The sequence below is a fragment of the Lobosporangium transversale genome (genome assembly GCF_002105155.1).
Source record: "Lobosporangium transversale strain NRRL 3116 chromosome Unknown BCR41scaffold_28, whole genome shotgun sequence".
Classification (NCBI taxonomy): domain Eukaryota; kingdom Fungi; phylum Mortierellomycota; class Mortierellomycetes; order Mortierellales; family Mortierellaceae; genus Lobosporangium; species Lobosporangium transversale.
Window position 1 is genome coordinate 181327 of NW_019029006.1, and position 19006 is coordinate 200332.

The 19006-nt window shown below is 42.3% G+C and overlaps 4 protein-coding genes across 4 annotated transcripts; 2 read left to right on the forward strand and 2 right to left on the reverse strand.

The window, feature by feature from the left end:
- Positions 1 to 1039: 1039 nt before the first annotated feature.
- Positions 1040 to 2911, forward strand: BCR41DRAFT_372140 (P-loop containing nucleoside triphosphate hydrolase protein; the record flags this gene model as incomplete). The annotated part of the gene is made up of 2 exons (XM_022026657.1): positions 1040 to 1707; positions 1825 to 2911. 2 exons carry the CDS (start codon positions 1040 to 1042, stop codon positions 2909 to 2911), a joined length of 1755 nt encoding a protein of 584 aa, XP_021879624.1.
- A 1851-nt stretch (positions 2912 to 4762) lies between these two features.
- Positions 4763 to 8343, forward strand: BCR41DRAFT_357008 (hypothetical protein). Its single transcript, XM_022024782.1, has 2 exons — positions 4763 to 5576; positions 6000 to 8343. The coding sequence occupies exons 1-2, from the start codon at positions 4991 to 4993 to the stop codon at positions 8021 to 8023; spliced, it is 2610 nt and encodes an 869-aa protein (XP_021879625.1). The 5' UTR covers positions 4763 to 4990; the 3' UTR covers positions 8024 to 8343.
- A 485-nt stretch (positions 8344 to 8828) lies between these two features.
- On the reverse strand, positions 8829 to 13899 carry BCR41DRAFT_324674 (IKI3 family-domain-containing protein). The gene is made up of 8 exons (XM_022021558.1): positions 13581 to 13899; positions 13316 to 13495; positions 13137 to 13218; positions 12941 to 13021; positions 12636 to 12824; positions 9562 to 12535; positions 9325 to 9452; positions 8829 to 9207 (listed from the first exon to the last, which is right to left on the reverse strand). Exons 1-8 carry the CDS (start codon positions 13740 to 13742, stop codon positions 8849 to 8851), a joined length of 4155 nt encoding a protein of 1384 aa, XP_021879626.1. The 5' UTR covers positions 13743 to 13899; the 3' UTR covers positions 8829 to 8848.
- A 408-nt stretch (positions 13900 to 14307) lies between these two features.
- On the reverse strand, positions 14308 to 18269 carry BCR41DRAFT_397984 (hypothetical protein; the record flags this gene model as incomplete). Its single annotated transcript, XM_022028922.1, has 4 exons — positions 14308 to 16391; positions 16526 to 17641; positions 17767 to 17842; positions 18207 to 18269. The coding sequence occupies 4 exons, from the start codon at positions 18267 to 18269 to the stop codon at positions 14308 to 14310; spliced, it is 3339 nt and encodes a 1112-aa protein (XP_021879627.1).
- Between the last annotated feature and the right edge of the window lie 737 nt (positions 18270 to 19006).

A 19006-nucleotide genomic window follows, 5' to 3' on the forward strand; every position in this document is an offset into this window, starting at 1 on the left:
AAAAAAAAAATAAATAAATTCGTTCAACAGCAATGTCAGTCAACTTCCTCCGAAAGCGTGCCATCGTCGTCTTCTCGGACGACGAGAGCCAGGACAGTGAAGGTAAAAACGAGAATGAATGACTTTTAAGCGTCATGAGCAACCTCATCAAGTTGTCTTGAAAACTTTACTGCTTTCGAAGCGACATACTTATCGATAAATCTTCCCTATCTCACTTTTTTATACCATTATATGGCCTGGTAGCTTGGCCATCCTCCCCTTGCAAGAGACGCTCTAGAATTCTATCAGATCAACTTCTCTTGAAGGATACAGATGTGATTCCTGCACCCAATTTCGCTCAATGTCTGGCGGACGGGTTATCTGAGGACGAGCACGATGATTTGGCCAAGCCTCTCAAGCAAGAAAAGGAGGCTCAAGCTATAGTTGAAGTGATGGAAAAAAAAGAAGGAGAAAAGTCTAAAGCCATTCAAAAGACCATAATGACACGGAGAGCAAGAGCTGTGTCAGATGTCAGGGCTGCATTGAAGTCTTCTTCCTTCTCGCCCTCGTTGTCCTTATCAGAGACATCTCCGTTATCACTTGTGTCCACAAAACCTTGCAGTAGCACCGAGACTATCACGCCACCGATGACGCCTACGCGCAGGAGTACTCGACAACAGCAGCAGGCTGTTCACGGCATGGGCTCAACGACTGATAGCGTTGAAGTACCACCTAACACACCCAGAAGGGTCTCTTCATCTTTTGCAGGTACAGGAATAATGACTCCCAAAACTCCCACACGAACGGCACTCTCATGCAGTGTAAGCGGCAGTAATAATGATGTGGTAGCAAAAGGAGTTACAACCACCAGTCAAAGCACAGGTCTGACGCCAGCGATGAATAGAATGATGAGGTTGTCTAAAGGTGTGAATTTGATAGTCACGACATGATTTTTGTTTGGATATAAGCGTACCTGATTCGCGTTTTATATTGTTTATGCTCAACTAACAGCCATCCAATGTAAACGATTGACAAATGATATTTATTGTTGATAGAGAACATGAGCAATGCGACTCCTGTGACATTTAATGCTAAGGGAAGGAAATCTACCCGAAGCACACAGGGTGAGAACGAGAATACTACCAAGGTCCCTGGATATTCAACCCCTAGGCGACTGCAGAGATCTATGACACATTCAGGAGTGACTGATACAGCTGTCCCATTTAAGGCACAATTGCACTCGCCTCCTTTGACAGGGTCTTCTCCAAACGTGAACACGTACAGCAGCAGGTCAACACCTGCAGCAACGGGACTACTTGGATTCTACCAAGATGCAAAAACAATGTTTAGGCGTACAACTGAGCCACATAGACTTATTGGACGCGTTGCTGAGCGAGAGATGATCCAAACATTCTGTAAGGATCATATTCTGACAGCCAAGGCTGGGTCACTGTATATTTCAGGCCAACCTGGCACGGGAAAGACTGCACTGTTGAAAGAGATTATGCGGGATATGGAGCCTGAGATGAAGGCTGCAGAGCACAGGATTAAAACTGTGATGGTTAACTGCATGACGATCAAAGATCCGAAACTCGTTTATATGAAGCTATTGCAGGAATTAGGTTTGACTGTAGACAAGTCGAAAGACAAAGAAAAGGATATAACAGTCAAGGCGCTTGAATCCCTTTTTCTTTCTTCCAATGATGCTAAAAAGAATAAGCCCATGTAGTAAGGCCTAATATCTTTGTATCGCTTACAACAGATTTTTTTTACTTTATTTTGTTTTATACACGCTTCTTATCCTTTAATGTGTTAGTAATCGAATTCTTTTTTCATTCGCGATAGTGTTGTCATCCTGGACGAGATTGATCAACTGTTGACAAAGGATCAGGAAGTACTCTATAAACTCTTTGAATGGTCTTCAATGGAAGGCTCTAGATTGACGCTGTTCGGCATTGCTAACGCGCTCGATATGACAGATCGATTCCTGCCTCGACTCAAAGCCCGAAACTGTGAACCACAGCTGCTAAACTTCAATCCATATCAAGTGGCAGAAATCCGTGCTATCATCATGGACCGTTTGTTCTCTCTGGAGGGAAAAGATGCCGATAGAGATGAGAAGGATGAGAAAGAGACAGCCACAAAGGTTCGTGTCGCACCATTAATGCAAAGGCCTGCCATTGAACTCTGTGCGCGTAAGGTAGCAGCTGCGACAGGTGATTTGAGAAAAGCGCTTGATATTTGCCGGCAAACAATCGAGATGGTAGAGATAGAGGCCAAGAAGAAGGAACGTATTGAAAAGCTGCAGCTAAAGCGCGGAGGCTCGCCTTTGTCAGAGATCCGTTTGGCCAATCTGGAAAACCAAGTTGCAGGAGGTGCGCTTGATGCAGATCACCTTACTATCTCTCGTCGTCAAACGGGTTCATTTGTGGACTCTATGTCTGCAGGGTCAGGCGTCACAATCCCTACTATGACGACACCAATGACGTCACCCATGAGTTTACAAGACGCACCCAAGGTGACAGTGGAGCATGTCAAAAGAGCTTTGGCGTCAGCGTTTGGATCACCTGTAGTTCAGAAAATGAAGGCGCTGAACGTTCATCAAAAAATTGTCCTATCAGTAATGGTGATGAAGATTCAAAGCGGCAAGGCAGCGGACTGTGAAGTTGGCAAGGTGTTTGATCATTATACTGCGACATGTCGATCGAGTAATAAGGTCAGCGCAGTCAATCGGGGTGAGTACCAGGATCTGATCAATATGCTCGAGGCCAACGGTCTGATCACACTAAGCAAGGCCAAAGAGGAGCGGCTACGCAAGATTGGGTTGGTGCCTCGAGAAAGCGAAGTTCTGGATGCAGTCAAGGGTCAGGACATTTTGGACACTATCCTAGCAAAATCTGGCCTTAAGCTAGGCGAATCGACAGATGTGTAGAGTGAGATGTGTATTCGTGTACTCTTTCTTTTTATATTACTTTTCATTTGGTAATCGCTTGCGTCCATATTATTGTCTATACCCTCCTTCTTTTCTGTAGTCACTATTATTCATATTTGCTCCGTCTCATTCCCCTCTTTCAATCAACTGCTTCTTGTCAATGGTACGATGCAGTGAGATGCTTTGGTCACTTGACAACAACTCATCTCTTACATTACAATTATAACACACTCAATCTCTCCTCTCCTTTCCTACCCTCACTTTGACTACCTTTCTCTTTCTCTTCTTTCGTCCTTGTTTGTGTGCTTTTATATTTTTTTTAACTCAGATGCAAAGCGCCAATCGACCTGAGTGGATATTTAGCAATTCCTACCTTTGCTCAGCTGCTCACAGTATTTTGCTCTCGATTGAGTAATTGAATTTGAAATGCAGGTTACTGAAGTTTGCTGAATAAAAAAATTGCCCCAATTATTTGTTGCACTAAACTATACTAAAGGATGGGAATGAATTGAGGGGTCATGCTTATGCAAAAAAAATATCAATTCAATAATGTTCAAAGGGCGTTGTGGAAGATATATAAATACGATCATTCAGGTTCATTTAATCTTCTGGTCCAGGCGCGCGGAATAGAGAATAACATGTGTCAATTGTGAGTAGAGAGAGCATTGACCATGCAGCAGCAGCAAGTGAGAAATGGGTCCTTGGTGTCCTTAACTATTTTTTTTAGTCTTCTTTTCTCCTTCCCTCGAGCCCATCCCATACCGACTTCAACCAATCTCATGAACAATTCACTTGAACAGTTTTGATCCAAGACACAAAACAGATTGCTGAAACTCTTTTTTGTGTTCACTTGGGCGTGAAAAATGGAACACTATACATACATTTCTTTTCTTCATTATCCCGGACGGGGTAGCTTCTCTCATTCTTCTTCAATGTTCCCGACAAATGATCGGAATGGGAAAGGGTCCTTAATCCTATACTTTTTTTTTATGGCTATGCGTACCAATATGGATGTGAGTGTGGAAGTGTGGAAGTGTCATTGTTTGTATCCAATTAACATGTGTTCTTTTGTTTTAAAAAGCGCGCGCATGCCATGCTAGTGCAGTTTAACTTTTATGTCGACACTTCTTGACAGGAACGGGAGAAGGAGGAAAGAAAGAGTTGTGACCAGCCACATAGTTCGCCTTCGTGCAAAGTTCGTATGTATTATTTTGGGTCTATGATGTTTCCTGATACCCTATTGGCGTTACGGGAACATAAGAAACAAAATAAGGAGAGGAAGGGAACAAGCGTAGTTGCAATATGACTGGGACGACTGTAACTGTTTACATCTCTATGCCAGAAGTCCCTAATGATAGTCTATTGTCGGATCGATTTGTTTGATATCCTGTGATTTTCACCTGAAAGTGAACCATGCACCTTGAAAATAAAAAAAACGGACGAAAGAGAGTGGTGACAATGGTGAAGATGACACTGGTATACCTTTTCATTTAAGATATTCATATTGTCATTGTCTCTTGGCCCGTCCTCATTGCTTTTCTCCAATCTACTTTTTCTTTTTTTTTTTTTTTTTTTTTTTTTTTTTCCTTCTCTGCCCCTGTGACAAGTCAGTCGGCCACCTTTAAAGCTGTTTTCTAAAATGCCATGTGCGAAATTACTATTAAATGAGGGAGTTTTTTTTAAAAATAATTTAATTCATGTCTATAGTCAGCACGCGCTCTATCATATGGCAGGGCTCTCACACTTCTCACCACACATTAACGCACACTCACACTTCCTTTGTCTCTACCATTCATTCCCTTTTCTCTTTCCTAATTTCATTACTTCCTTTTTTTTTTTTTTTTTTTTTTTTTTTTTTTTTCCTTATCTCTATTCATCCCATCCTTCTCATTCTTTTTCAATCCACTCCTCCTTTTCCTCGCCGCGTATATACCTCCTTTTACACTTACGTTGCATTATACTTTTATTTATTTTTCCTCCTCGCTTTTGCTTTCTCTTCTACTCAACCCAGGATTCAATACATCTATCCCCCGCCCTTTGCTTCTCCGTTGTTTACAATAACCTTTCTTCGATACAGAAATGTCTGTTTCGACATCCTCTTCTGTCTCTGATATGACCCTCGCTTCCCTGGCAGTCTCATCCTCCTCTCTGGACGATTCTGACCCAGGATATCACTCTGCATCATCTGACTCCATAATCAAAAAGACTCAGGGATCCGCCATTAAATCCTCGGACTCTGTTGATGTCAATGCAGCTGAGTCTATAATATCTCCTCCTGTCAGCCCTGTTGCTAATGCTACGGACAATGCTAGTCAGGATGAGGACAAATCAGATATAACCCAGCATTCAGGCACACACATGCAAAATTCTTTATCGATATCATCGTCTGATGCACAACCCCAACAACTGGACCATTCCCATCATATTCAACAACAGCAGTCCCTTTATCACACACAAACACATTCTTCAGATATTGTAGAACACGAGTCACACCATGGATCTGATTCTGATCCAATGTTGTATCAGCAACAACAGGAGCATGAGCAGGACCAAGAAGACGGATCAGTTCCTACATTAGAACAGATGGGTCTAGGTAACCTCAGTGAGATGGACTTACGTTTGCTTCTCCAGAATGCTTATGAAGTGATCCAAGAAAAAGAACGCAGTAAGTTCTCAAGCCCATTGTGGCTCTACGTAGTTGTCCTTTAAACTCTTTTTAGAACCTGACAAAACAGAGAAGGCCAGACTTGAGTAAAAGCGGAATAGAGAGGAAAACAAAGGCCATCAAGCACTGACATGTGTCTGTGCTCCAATATTCTCAACTCAACCACTTTTTTTTTTTTTCCTATTCATTTTATGCTGCCCTCTTTTATTGTTATTGTAATTATCATTATTATTATTGTTGTTATTATTACTGCCACCACTATTTAATTTTTGAAGCTCGCTATTCCTTTCTTTCTCTTTCGCATGCACATATTCACTCCTTTCTCGGATTAACATATTGCTGGCATTTATTTATTGTTACCACGATTACTTTCCTATATACTTTATCACTCACACCTCCTTTTCAACAAATCAAAAACCTTAGACCTCAGTATGGCTGCAATGGTTGGACAGGACCTTGTTGAAACCAACACCAACCTGCAAGCAAAATACCAACATGCCCTGACCCAACTCAGGCATCAACGCATGCATCGTCCTCGACAGCTGACGCCTCCCCGCAAAATCATACTCTCGTCTGCACCAGACGCTGTCGGCAATATCGCAGTCAACAGAGCCGAAGACGGTGCGCATAGTGATAATGAAAACTGGGTTGACTTTGATCAACAACCTTCATCATCGTCGGGACTAGCGGCATCTGGATCATCCCTGCATCCTTCTGGAATTAACACCTCTAGCACAAGTCCACACCATAAGACTTCTTTCCGTAGAAACTCCAACCATCATTCTGGAATGATGAGGTCACGATCACATAAAGATATCGAAAAATTGGCGTCATTGGAAGAACTGAACGCAGAATTGCAAGCCAAGATTGACGCCATCACCAAAGAGCTGAAACAAGGACGACGACAGGCATTCAAGCGTCATCGCAGAGCAGAGCAGGAACTCAAGACTGTCAAGAATGAGCTGGAGCGGACAACAGTCAAAGTTGTAGATCTTGAAGAGCAGAACACAAGGCTGATCGAGGCGAGTCGTATGATCAGACTGCGACGTATCCAACTTCAGAAGCAGCTTCCAGCACCAGGATCCATTCCTGGCTCAACAATGGCTAATCTGGCGTTGGAGATGCAGGGCGACGAAATCGATGAAATGACCATTCAGGAGATGCTTGCGGAGGACAACAGGATTTTTGAAGAGCTGAAGGATCGATTACAATCACTTGAGCGCAAGAATACTGCGTTGGTACATCAAAAGGTAGAAGCAGACAAGAGGTCGCAACAACTTGCACAAGAGCTCGCAGATATGCAAAAAGACCATGAAGATTTGATGGCGAACCTGTGTGGATTGTCGGAGCTTCAAACAGCTTATGGTGAACAATCAGCGCACGTTAGAGAACTAGAGAACACTATACAAGAGTTGCAAAACCAAATTAGCACAATGTCCTCAAGACTCTCACAAATGAATTCACCCTTGATGTCACCCTCAGTCCCATCGTCGCCCATACAGAGTCTGTGGCACAGGGATGATGCAGATTTCAAAGCACTCAAAACTATTTTGCACGGATCTATTAGTCCACAGCCAATGGTGCTCAAATCTCCAGGACTACGAGGTCAACGTCGTCCTCGTAAAACACTTTTGGCAGAATTGGAGAGCGAATGGTTTAGAGATGTTTCCTTCTTTGGACCACCCCGTGTACCGGATCATCTTGCTCAAAAATCGCCTCAGCAGCAACCTATCCATATAGGAGGTATACACGCACCTAAATCCCCCAAGGCTCTCAAGAACCATCGGCATGAGTCCGACTCTGAGATGTTCTCAGATGACGCTGGTGGACGAGTCAAGGGCTGGCGTGAACGAATCCAGGACATGGGCGAGGAGTCTGCGTGTGAATCGTCTAGCTGCATCCGCAAGCGACACCATCGCTTCAAGTATACAGGAAGCGATACGGAGGGTACGCATGGTGAACTTGATATCGGACATGATGGCGATGATAGTGATGTGGATCTATACCATCTCCATCAGCGGCAACCCCGCCCTAAGCGACTCAATTCAGGCCATGCACTTTCTGAAGATGATGATGACCTTTCCGACTGCTCGGATCCTCATCACCTGAACTATCATCGTCCATCGACACCAGGATGCTGTTGTTATATGTATGATGACTATAGTGGATACACAAGCTACGATGAAGATGGGGAAGAGTCTGTGGTGGGATGGGCACACTTTGAGGATTATGATGCATCCACTTATGGATACGACATTAAGCGTGATGGGTACTATGTGGGCCGACGATCGCGTCGTGGCATCTTTGGCATCTTTGGCTTGGTTCATAGCGTGATCCTTTTCTTCCGTTTGATGTGGCGCTGGTGCCGCTTCCTCTGCATCCTTTCAACGGCCTTGGGTATCGCCATCTATCGCGGACCTGATGCATTATTAACAGATGGACGCTAGGTTTCAAATCTAAAAACTTACTGTTATTACTATTATTATATTGTTATATACCATCCCATTCCGTATCCCCGCATCCCTCTTTTTGTTTTACATGTCTGTATCCTTTTTACTTCATTAGCTACTTCCTCTTTTTATTTTATTTTATATTTTTATTTTTGTTCTCAATCCCCTACTTTTCTATTCCAACCATTTCAACCTAAAAGAAAAAGAAAAAGAAAAAAAAAAAAACTCCAATTCTCTTTTAATGACACCTAGTAATGCCACTTTTTGTAATGACTTTACCTACTTACTACATCCAAGACTGTTTATCAGGAATAAACAACTGAATATAAAAGTAAAAGAAATTGGGGGGAGCAAGTCCGATTTGAATTTGACTGCTAAACATAAAAATGTTCCAAAATTGACAAAAAAAAGATATTTTGGTCCCTCACAATATCTGACGAAACATTGTGGGAGATTGGTGTACCAGTCCAATTTCAAATAAAAGCTGAGTGACTCTTTTTTTTATTTTGTTTCCTTATGAATCCTTCTGTATTTCAGAACAAATGATGATACACACTATCGCTTTTGATATGATTAACAGTCGTCTGGTTATTCAAACTGGATGTGCTTATGATATCAGTGTGCGAGGCGTTAACCTTGTAATATGCAATCGCGCGCCATTGTGGTATTCTGACTCTTTTTCTTTCACCTTTTAATGAAGATGTTCACAAATAGTCTTTATAATCTTTTTTTTTTTTTTTTTTTTTTTTTTTTTTTTTTAAAAAAAAAATTGCAAGTTCAATATACTCTATTGATTTATTTTATTTTACTTTTTACAGAGATTTAGACAAGATCTACATCCCAAGCATCCTTGCTCATGACAGGTGGTTCGCCATAGATATCTGCAATTACTTGCTCGGCTACTTCTTCCAATTGAGTAATCTGTGCCTGTAGTACAGCCTCTTCATGACGTGACATCAAGTGCTGTTGAGCTTGCATCTGCTTCACCAACTTCTTGCGTTCATTCTTGGCATCCTCTACGGCCTTCTTCTTATTCAGGTACTCTTCAGTTGGTGGCACAAAAATAATATGCATGTGTGCTTCAATATCTTGAAGTAGCTTCGAAAATTCTTGTTGGAGTACCTTGGCTCGCTCCAGTGACATGGATGCCGCCAGACACTCAAGCAAAGCATGGACATCGGCTGTTTCAACATTGCCCAATATGTAAAAAAAAAAAAAAAAAAAAAAAAAGTCATTATTGCTTAGTATTTGCTATCATGATCATTAATTGAAAGTATGGGTAAAATAAGACGACTTACATTTGGTTGTATCAACTCGTAAGATGAGTTTGCGAAGAGAATTGATTAGATACTCTTCCTCATATACACTGCCCTTCTTTCCACGAGCACGTTTCCTATCTGCTCTCTTCTTGAGCCTGGCAGTGTATCTAATAGAGAGCAGTAAAAAGGATTAAAATAGAAATAGAAATAAAACATATATTAGATTAGTCTCTACATCATTATTATCAATTTAAAAAGGCCCTTTTCTTGACTTACTGTGAAGAGGACCGCGAAGAATAGGACGACTTTGATAAGACCGAGTTGGCTGCTGTGTATCGAGTAAATCCTGAAGCCATCGACGTTGTATCCGACATTAGATCTACATCATCTGGCAGTAGCCCATCTTCTGCCACCGTAGCGGCAGCTTCCGCTTCTGCCAATGCCTTTTCGACCCTCAGATCCTTCAGCCTCTTGGTTTGTTTATCGAATTGTTCTTGCATATCTCGAATCGACTCCATCAAGTCATGATGACCATCTGCAATTCCCGGCGTGATGTGTGTCACCATCAAGTCCTGGCGGTTGTACAAGAACGCAATTCGGATCGCTTCATTCCACAGTCGACCTTCTAACAATGTAGCTACAGCCTCCTCTGTATCCTTTGCATATTCCACTAGCAACACGCTTGCTTCTAAATGATTTTTATCCACTTTCAGTCGCTCTGAAAGTCCTCTAGCCAAATACGCTGTGGCGGGCGCATCGTATTCAAGTTGTCGAGCAAGCACCATTGCCTCACGCCAGTATCCTGCCTCTTTGTACGACTCTAGAGCTTTCTCCTTGTCTCCAGCCATCACATACGCCACAGCTGCCTGTGAATGATCTCCATTCACAGAAAGACTATCGCCATAAATCGATAGTACAGTCTTGTGCTTTTTTATGTTAACCCCTGAACCAGAGCCTCCAAAGATCGTGAGAGCAAATTTGAACAAGTTGTGCTGCTTAATATAGGCAATGCAATCTTCAAAATATTTTTCTCCAGCCTGGCTCAAGTTTTGTAATGCGCTCTGATATTTCTTTAGATGGTCATCAATCTTGAAACGCTGGTGATATTTTTCTAACACTCGAAGCTCGTTCAAGAAGGGCAAATACTCCCGTGGGTCCTTCTGGGACCATTGCGCCACCATTAACACCAATGCAAAGTCGTACATCCCCAAAGCTACGTCAAACAACCGATCCACATCTGCCAAAAAGATAGTGAACTTGAGTGCATCCTCAGCTAACGCTTGGTCTTCATCTTTAAGCTTCGCCAATAATAACAAAGCCGATTCTAGATCCGGTGGCGACTTGCGTACATATGTTGTCAAAACCGAGTTGATGTACGTGTTCCTGTCAAGGTTTTGAAGCTCTGCTCGGATAGCATCACAAACCTGATTAACCTTTTCCGCAAGCTCTGGAGACAGAGGCGTCTTCTTGTAGCCACCTTTGCTACCGCCATTTACACGAGAATAGTTTAAGGATTGTTGCTGTTGTTGAGGCTGCTTGGGGTTAGACCCGAATCCGGAAAGCGGATAAAGTGTCTGTGTCACATCTTCATTCCTCAGGAACGACAAAAACAAGTTGAGGTGATCGACTTCCTTTATCTGCTTCACAAACTCGGCTACGTTCTCCATAAATACCTTGGGATTATGATCATATAATATGTTCAGGTCGATACGATGCTTCCTGCAGGTCAAGAACGCTGTCCTGAAATCACACTTGTCCAATGCATCTCGAGTTACGGACAAGACCATAGCCCGTGGTGCCACAGTTTCCAAGTTACCACGTGGCATCTGTAAAACTAGGTTGACAGAGTAAGGGATTGCTAACACAATTTTTGATCCTCTCTCCACTCTACGGATTGATTCATCATATGGTAACATCGAGTTGTCCATAACCTTGAATTCGGAAAGCGGAGTCTCCAAGGGCAAGAACCGTGCTGAATGAGTTGCAGTTGTGAAGACTAAGAAATGGCTATGCAAGCAATACGAGGTTGCTTCTGACGAAATCAGTCGATCATTCACATAGAGTCGATTGTTGGGAGCTAATCCGATCACGGTTTTTTCTCTGTATTCAATTGGACCTGTGCCAATCCTGGTGGTGCCCATATAAAGACAACATTCCGGTAAACAATGAATTTGTACCCATTTGTCAATAACTGGTTCTACTTCTTCTCCATCGGTACGAAGCTCCACGGACATCAGGTTGCCATCGGCCTGTTGTAGCAAAATGTCACCATATGTTTGGTTAAAGTACAAGCGCTGGAAGAGACCCTCAAGTGGAACATCCTTCCTAGACAAAATCCTGGGCGCTTTTTTACTACTGTTTTGTCCGACATCATCACTATCTTCGAATGCCATTTTGACAACTACGATCGAATCTGCTGATACATCGCTGTCGTACTGAAGACCAATTAAGGTATCTGAGTTAACCCATGCAATCTGTCGTACAGTAACAGAGGGAACTTGAGCAAGCTCGATCATGCCCAATAATTTTGGTTCTAACAAGGGTCTTGTCGTCTTGTCCGCTACCTCGTAAAACGCCACCCGCTGGTCTGTCAACAAAATAGCTAAATCATCTCCATCATTCGACGTAGAGAATGAGACATGTTGAATCTTATAAGGCAATGTCAAGGTGAAGGCCGCCATAGGTGGTGGCACGTTCATGACTCTGAAAGGTGTGATCAATAAATTGGCCCCGTCCGCCACAGCCACAGTACCCAAATTATTGGGATGCAACATGTCATTGACAAATATATCCCAGCAATACTCATTTCTCTGATAAGATCCAGATTCTGTAACCACATGAAGCACTAATGCAGCCTCAAGGTCCCAATGGAAGGTGGCCACTGTCGATCCATCTTCACCATTGTAAAGCAGTTCTTGCTTTAAATACCATTTATAGTTGTTCATGGTCCAGAGCTGAATACAAGAAGATCCAGTCGTTGGGCGTTGCAGCCAGACTGCCAGCACTGTCGAGTCACAATTCCAAGCCAACTCTCGAACAATGGTCTCATTAGGCTCCCTCAGCGTAAACTCTCCGTGACGCAGTCCATTCTTTTCAAAGAACACAATATCATGGCGATGAGGTAGTCGTTGACTTGAAGCAATCAGGTTTCCAGAGGGTCTCCATGATAATCCATGTTCCAGCATATCTACTGACTCGCTTGTAGACTGTAAAATTGCCTCCCGATTATAGACACGAATGACACGACGGCCTATAAAATAATAATAGTAATAATGAGTTTGAAATCACATCGCAACCAAGAAATCTATTAACAAACATACGTACGCCCCCTTTTTCAATAGTCTTATTACCATGGCGCTTATCCTTAGAAGAACAGCAGAAAAACGTTCCATCGCCACGCCATGACAAACGGTGTTGCCCATCGTCGTCCGGGGAATATGTGAAGGTCAATATGTCCACTTTGCGTTGGGCTGCCTGCTTTCCCTCTGTTCCATGAAACTGTGTCTCTTTCCTTCCCCATCCAACATTTACGCTGACCTCTAATTATTATTATTATTATTATTATTATAATAAAAAAAAAGGTTGATACATCAAAGGGGAAAAAAAAACAAAAATAAAGATCATACAAAAGGGCACAAGACTTTTTTAATATTACCTTCGCCGGCCTCTTCCACATCAATTGGATTTTCTGATATTACATCAAAATCCTTAGTCATCTCCAGAATCGATCCCTCGCCTTAAGCAAAAAAGACAATATTAAAGAGGGATTATTCGTCATTGACGGTTTCTCCTTTAATTTTTGACGTAAAAAGTATAATCGTTAATATTCTATAAAATGCCTTTTTTTGTACCTGTGACCATGATAACTAATTCTTCATCAGGACTCCATTCCATACATAAAAGTCCTGAGTCAACCGATCCCACAATTTCCAGCTAAAATATGATAGGTTGAGAATGGAAAATATAACTTCATAAGAATCCATCCTATAGTATTGAAGCAAAAGGGAGAAAAAAAAAAAAAAAGCCTTACACTTTCACCAGTCTCTGTAGGTTCAGTATGAAAAAGAACAACATCTCCGTGGGAAAAAATCACACAGATAGCCTGATTTTCAACTAAAAACTTGACTCCTCTGACTTGACCCCATTTATCTGCATGGATATCATTTTCTGGTGGGAACGTCGCCAACTCTGTGATCTCGGGAAATGGTGACTAACAAATAATTAGACAAATTTTTTCTTTAGCTCCGAGATCCTTTATTCTCTTTTAAAATAATAATAATTTAATAATTTCTTACTCGAACGTCAGAGATCTTAATAAGAACACTCTCAGAAGGCCCAGTAGAATAAGCAACATAGACATGACCTGTCTCTGGGTCAACACTCTGGTGGATGTCTTTTCCTGCAGGTCGACCAAACCTTGCCAGATGGATCTGTGACAGTAATGTCAAACTCTTCATGTTTGACTGCAAAATATAATGTCGTCAAATTCGCTTTCCTTTCTTTATCTTTTTTTCTTTTACCACCACCTATAGGGTTAGAAAGAAAAATAGTAAGGGTAAGAGAAAATCCGAAGGAAGGGAATGGAAAATGAATGAGAAGGAAGAGGCGTTGTTGTTAACAAATGAGCGTGAATCCTTTTTTTTTTTTTTTTTTTTCCACTAAAAAAAAACATTGGGCACAGCACAATTGCAGATCATGTGACATAATGCGGATCTTTCCAAATCATGGATATGAATTTTGCTAGAGGTTATCATATAGATTTTTTTTTATTATTGAAAAGCTGAAGGCAATACTGAGGGACAATGCCTACATCAGATGAAAAATCATAATGACAAAAAAAAAAAGAAAAAAAAGAAAAAAAAAGAAAAAAAAAAAAAAAAAAAGAAAAGAAAAAAGAAAAAAGAAAAAAGAAAAAAGAAAGAAAAAAGAAAAAGATAAAAAAAAAAAGATCGCCAGCAAAAGGAAAGGCTATGTAAAATTAGGTGCGTCTTATGGCTTCAATGGACGCCAGTTCAGCACAAGTCATTCATCCTGCGTGGCTGGCCCAGAGTTTGAGTTGTCGCCGCTACCAATGTTCAAGTGCGGTTCAAGGCTGCTACAGTTATGCGCCGACCCCACTCCACTACTTGCTGAGTATGTCGAGGAGCCACTACTACAGCCTTTGCTGTGGCCATTGCCGCTAAAGCTGTTGTTACCAACGCTCAAGTTAACATTGCTGCTACTACCATTGTTCACATTATTGTTAATATTAATGTTGCTGTTGCTGCTGCTGTTACTGTTGATGCTGATGCTGCTGTTATTATTGCTGTTGTTGCTGTTGTTGGTCTTGGATGGCTCACGGATCATACTCAGTTCATCCACCATCCGCTCAGGAGCCCATGGCCTTGTCAACAAGTAATGCCAAATCAACTGCTGTGTTGAACGGATTCCTCCGCTTCCACTGCCTGCACCTGTAGCCCCCAGCCCCAGGAAATCTTCATCATCGTCATCCATGAGCGAGAACTGCATCTGTCTCTCTCTTTCTGCTGCTGCCGCATTACTGCGATACTTGGTTGTCATTTGCAAGGCTGAGCTCAATGAAGGCGCCCGGAAGTGATGCTGAGTCTTGACTGAGGCTTTAATGTAAGCCCTAGGAGGCTGGGGTGAATAACGAGGTCCAGATTGATACGCTGTCAAGGTCAATAGCAAATCCTGGATACGAGCGTCATCTTGAGGGCTGAACGCTGTGTTGACTGTCAAATTTTTGGTCTCTCGAATACTGGAGAAGCCTGGAATCTTGGACAGCAATGAAGAGGAGGATGTAGTGGTTGTAGTAGCAGCACTAGCAGTGGAGCCTGTACTGCTACCACTGTTCTTCTTAACCGCAGCCAACAGATATGTCATATCCATGATAAACGTTCCTAGGAAGGGAATCATAGGACGACGTTCCTTGGACTTTGTCTCGGAATTGCTCCAGCTACCGAGGAAACTGTCAAATCGACCACTACCTGACATGGATGAGGCAGAGTCGGAAAGAATAGGCGAAGAGACATCGGGAGATGTGACTATAGAACCTGCCCAAAGACTGTTCATCATCTCTCGGTACTTGCCATAGTTTCGATCTTCACTCATTAGGTCAGACAGTGTCTCAAACTTATTGATGCTCTTTCGGGGCAGGAAACTCCATGTCCTCTTTAATCGCTTGATTGGTGGCGTGCCTAATGCACACAGAATCGCCTTGAGTGTTTGGAAGTTCTCAAGTTCATGCAACTTGACGGCCACTTTGATCCAGTGGTTGATAATCTGAGCACGGCCTGACGCCTCTGCTGGGAATAAAATCGAATATTCAATCATCCTTGTGAGGTAATTGAAAAAGTCGGTTGAGGCGGTGATGCTGGGATGTGGTGATTTAGCAGTATGCTTCAATAGCGCTGATGGAGGGATTTCTAAAAAGATGGCCGACTCGATTAATGTCAATTGGTAGGCGATCAGATATGGTGGGAACTCCATGATCGATGTGATACCCGCAGATCGGCAGAGAAGTTCACGCACTTTGGCAATGGTTGCCATGGTGTTGCTAATCTGAGAGGTATATTTGCGTGTATCTTCCTGAAGTGATTGGATTTCCAGATCATTTGAACAGTCATCTGAATCATCCTGCTGCTGTTGCTGACGAGCTTGATTGCATAGTTGTTGAATCTTGATATTCGTCTCTTCAAGGATTGAAGACCATGACTTTTCCTTCTCCACCAGCGAACGATGAGTTATCCGAAGAGGTGAAATAGGGATCATGGGGAGATGATCCGCTGGCCCGTACAGCTTAAGGTCAAGCTCGCCCCCATCGTCGCCATTAATCCTTTCCGCCTCGACCAAATTACTTGGATCGACACAGCCTTCAGGAATGACTGCAGCAAGACCACTGCTGTTGTTCCTTAATATCGAGTAATTGGTTTGTGAGAGTGACCGCGTGGTGCCATGTGAACCAGAACTGGTTGAGGGTATATTTGTGGGCGAATTGTTTGGTGATGCAGGAACTGAGGCCGAGGAGCAGACACCGGGGCGCCTTCGCGCTTGTGGAATAGCGATATTTTGTGAAGACATCTTCCTATGCGAATTCTGGCTCGAAGCTATAAAAAAAAAAAAAAAAAAAAAAAAGAGTTAGTATTATTATTATTATTATTATTATTTTACTTTTTGCTATCGTTGGTTCCAGTTGGAAACACTGTCAAAAGCAAAAACGTTTATGTCAGGTCTTCATTACACTGTTGTGACTCGGGCTCATCCTCATCCTCATCGGAAGATTCTTCGTCAGGTGTAAAGTCTTCAGAACTACGCGGCTCATTCAATTTGCGACTCTGTGCTGGTTTTGAAGGCGTATTCGATGATTGCGTCGAACTGAGTACGAAGTGGTCAGATTCAATAATAACAGAAGATGTGCTATCTTGGAGTCGATGATTGGACTCGGAGAGGATAGTGCCAGCATCAGAACAGAGGGGAGGTAAATAGGTCATTGGAGAGGCTGTGTCGAGAGAGAAAGGCTCATCATCTAATATCACTGTTTCTTCCAAAGCAATTGACATCGTTGTTGTCTCTTCTCTCGACTTTATATCTTCATCTTTCACCTGTTCTACATCTGATTCTCCTGCTACTACCTTGTGGACTACTTTTTGTACCTCTTCGTGTGCTTCTGATAATGATGCTGTTCTCTCCGCTTTCTCTACCATTATTTGATGTCTTTCTTCGTCTGACGATGTCTCTTCTTCAATTGTTGTTTCTGCAATCAGTGTTGGTTTTAATAATGGATTGGATAATGTCATTGCACTTGCTATAGAGATTGCTGGCCTCTCATCTTCTGTGCTTGTGGCCTGATCCCTCTTTGTTCTTGTTATCGGTTTATCTGTTGAACTTTGTGAAATATCGAGATCTGATGTTGTGGCATCATTGGACGATGCTGGTAATGATGGTGACGACGATGCTGATGATGACGCTGATGATGTTGATGATATTGATGGTGATTGCGACGGCGAAGACTTTGCAGTTGTATTGGTATTTGATTCAGTTTTCCCTGCTACATTTGCTTCCAGTTTTGAATTATTAACGGTGTTTTTGCTTTTGCCAGCGGCAGCAGCTTGTAACTGTTCTGTCAGCATAGTGACTGTCCTAGCCTGCCCCGAGCTGATCCGCTCCGAGTGTCTAGCGAGGGATGGTTTCCTGAAGGCTGGAGTTTTTGCCTGCTTCCTGAAGGGTGGATTTGTAGTAGGAGGCTCAGTGACAGCAGCAATAGCAGGATCATGCTTTGCCAAAATCTCCTGGACAGAGACCACACAGTCCTTGGTTAGAGCCATCAGTGTCACAGTTGCTCCGGTCGTGATTGCAACTATAGTTTATAGTTTTTATAGGAAGAAAAGGAGAAGCAAAAAGAGCCTAATTAGTCACTAGACTATGGTGGGTCCGTTCAATCATCCAACCAATAACGGCGAAAAACAAATCCTTTGTCCATACCATTGCCAACGAACTTGATGTTCCTCAACTCGACTATAGCTGCATCCAAAACTTCGAGGTAACTAAAGTATGCTCCCTATATCAGCGAGTAGCATATCCATGAAGATGAAGAGCAATTGGTCAATAGTAAGTAAGCGTGGACATTTAAAAAAATTAACGGACTAAACTCAAAAGCGAAAAACTAAAGAAAACAGGGGGAAGATAATAGTCATGGTTGAAACATAAAATGCAAGTACAGAAACCCAAAACTTTAAAACCAAAAACCAAAAACCAAATCTCTTTCTTTCTCTCTCTCTCTCCACATCAATGTGCATGTAGAAAGCTTTGGGCTCGTGCCCTCCTGTATTTCTAAGTACACAAACTCACACATTCACACATTGCTTATCTCTATCGTGCTTTCTTTTTTTTTTTATTGATGTGATATTCCTTTTTTTCCTCACCTTGATATTCTTAGCGGCGAGTGTGTCTGCTGACTTGGTTCGCAACCGCTGGAGCTCATCCATCTTTTATTTTTCTTGTAAGAATAGGATAATAGAGCAACCAGACAGCCTTTGAGCAAGTGAAAGCGAAGAATAATTTCTGTTTCTGTCTTTTTTTGGAGTGGATTAGATCTTCAGTCGTGACAAGGTCGAATTTAAAACGGGGGCAAAGATGAAAGGGATAGAAATAAAGAGTGAGAGCGGGGTAAGAATGAGAGCGGGGGCGAGAGTAAGAGCGGGGTAAAAGTGAGAAAAGTAAGAGAAGAACAAGAGCAAGGGAGTGAGGACAGTGAGGTAGACGTAAAGAGGGATTAGGATTAAGTCAAGGTTAATGTCAAGGTCGAGGTCAGAAACGAAAGGCGACGAGCGAGTCGAATGGAATGGGTAGAATTAAATCGAGAGGGGGTATTTTCGTGAACAGAGGGGTCGTTGTTGAAGGTGCTGAAAAGCAATTGATGGTCGTATACGGTTGTAAATAACGGAGAATTGTGTATAGGTGTATGGTAAGGGATATCGAAGTGTCGAAAGAGAATTGACAGGGACAGGGACAGGGACAGGGACAGGGATAGGGATAGGGATAGGGACAGAGAAGGAATAGTGATTGGTATTAAGACAGGAATAGAAAAGAGTCAAAGATAATGAGAATGACGATCGTATAGAATAATAATGAATCAATGAATGTGAATGAATGTAATGGACAGATGGATTCGATGACAAAACTGAATCAAGGAACAAAAAAAAAAAAAAAAAGAGAGAGAGAG

Bases quoted from the DNA above. Each gene is read 5' to 3' on its own strand.
- BCR41DRAFT_357008 (XM_022024782.1), top strand. From the start codon at position 4,991: ATGTCTGTTTCGACATCCTCTTCTGTCTCTGATATGACCCTCGCTTCC. The intron at 5,577-5,999 runs GTAAGTTCTCAA...CAAAAACCTTAG, and splicing joins GATCCAAGAAAAAGAACGCA to ACCTCAGTATGGCTGCAATG.
- BCR41DRAFT_324674 (XM_022021558.1), bottom strand. From the start codon at position 13,742: ATGAAGAGTTTGACATTACTGTCACAGATCCATCTGGCAAGGTTTGGT. The intron at 13,022-13,136 runs GTACAAAAAAAG...TTTTTGCTTAAG, and splicing joins ATTAGTTATCATGGTCACAG to GCGAGGGATCGATTCTGGAG. The intron at 12,536-12,635 runs GTAATAAGACTA...ATTATTTTATAG, and splicing joins TTCTAAGGATAAGCGCCATG to GCCGTCGTGTCATTCGTGTC.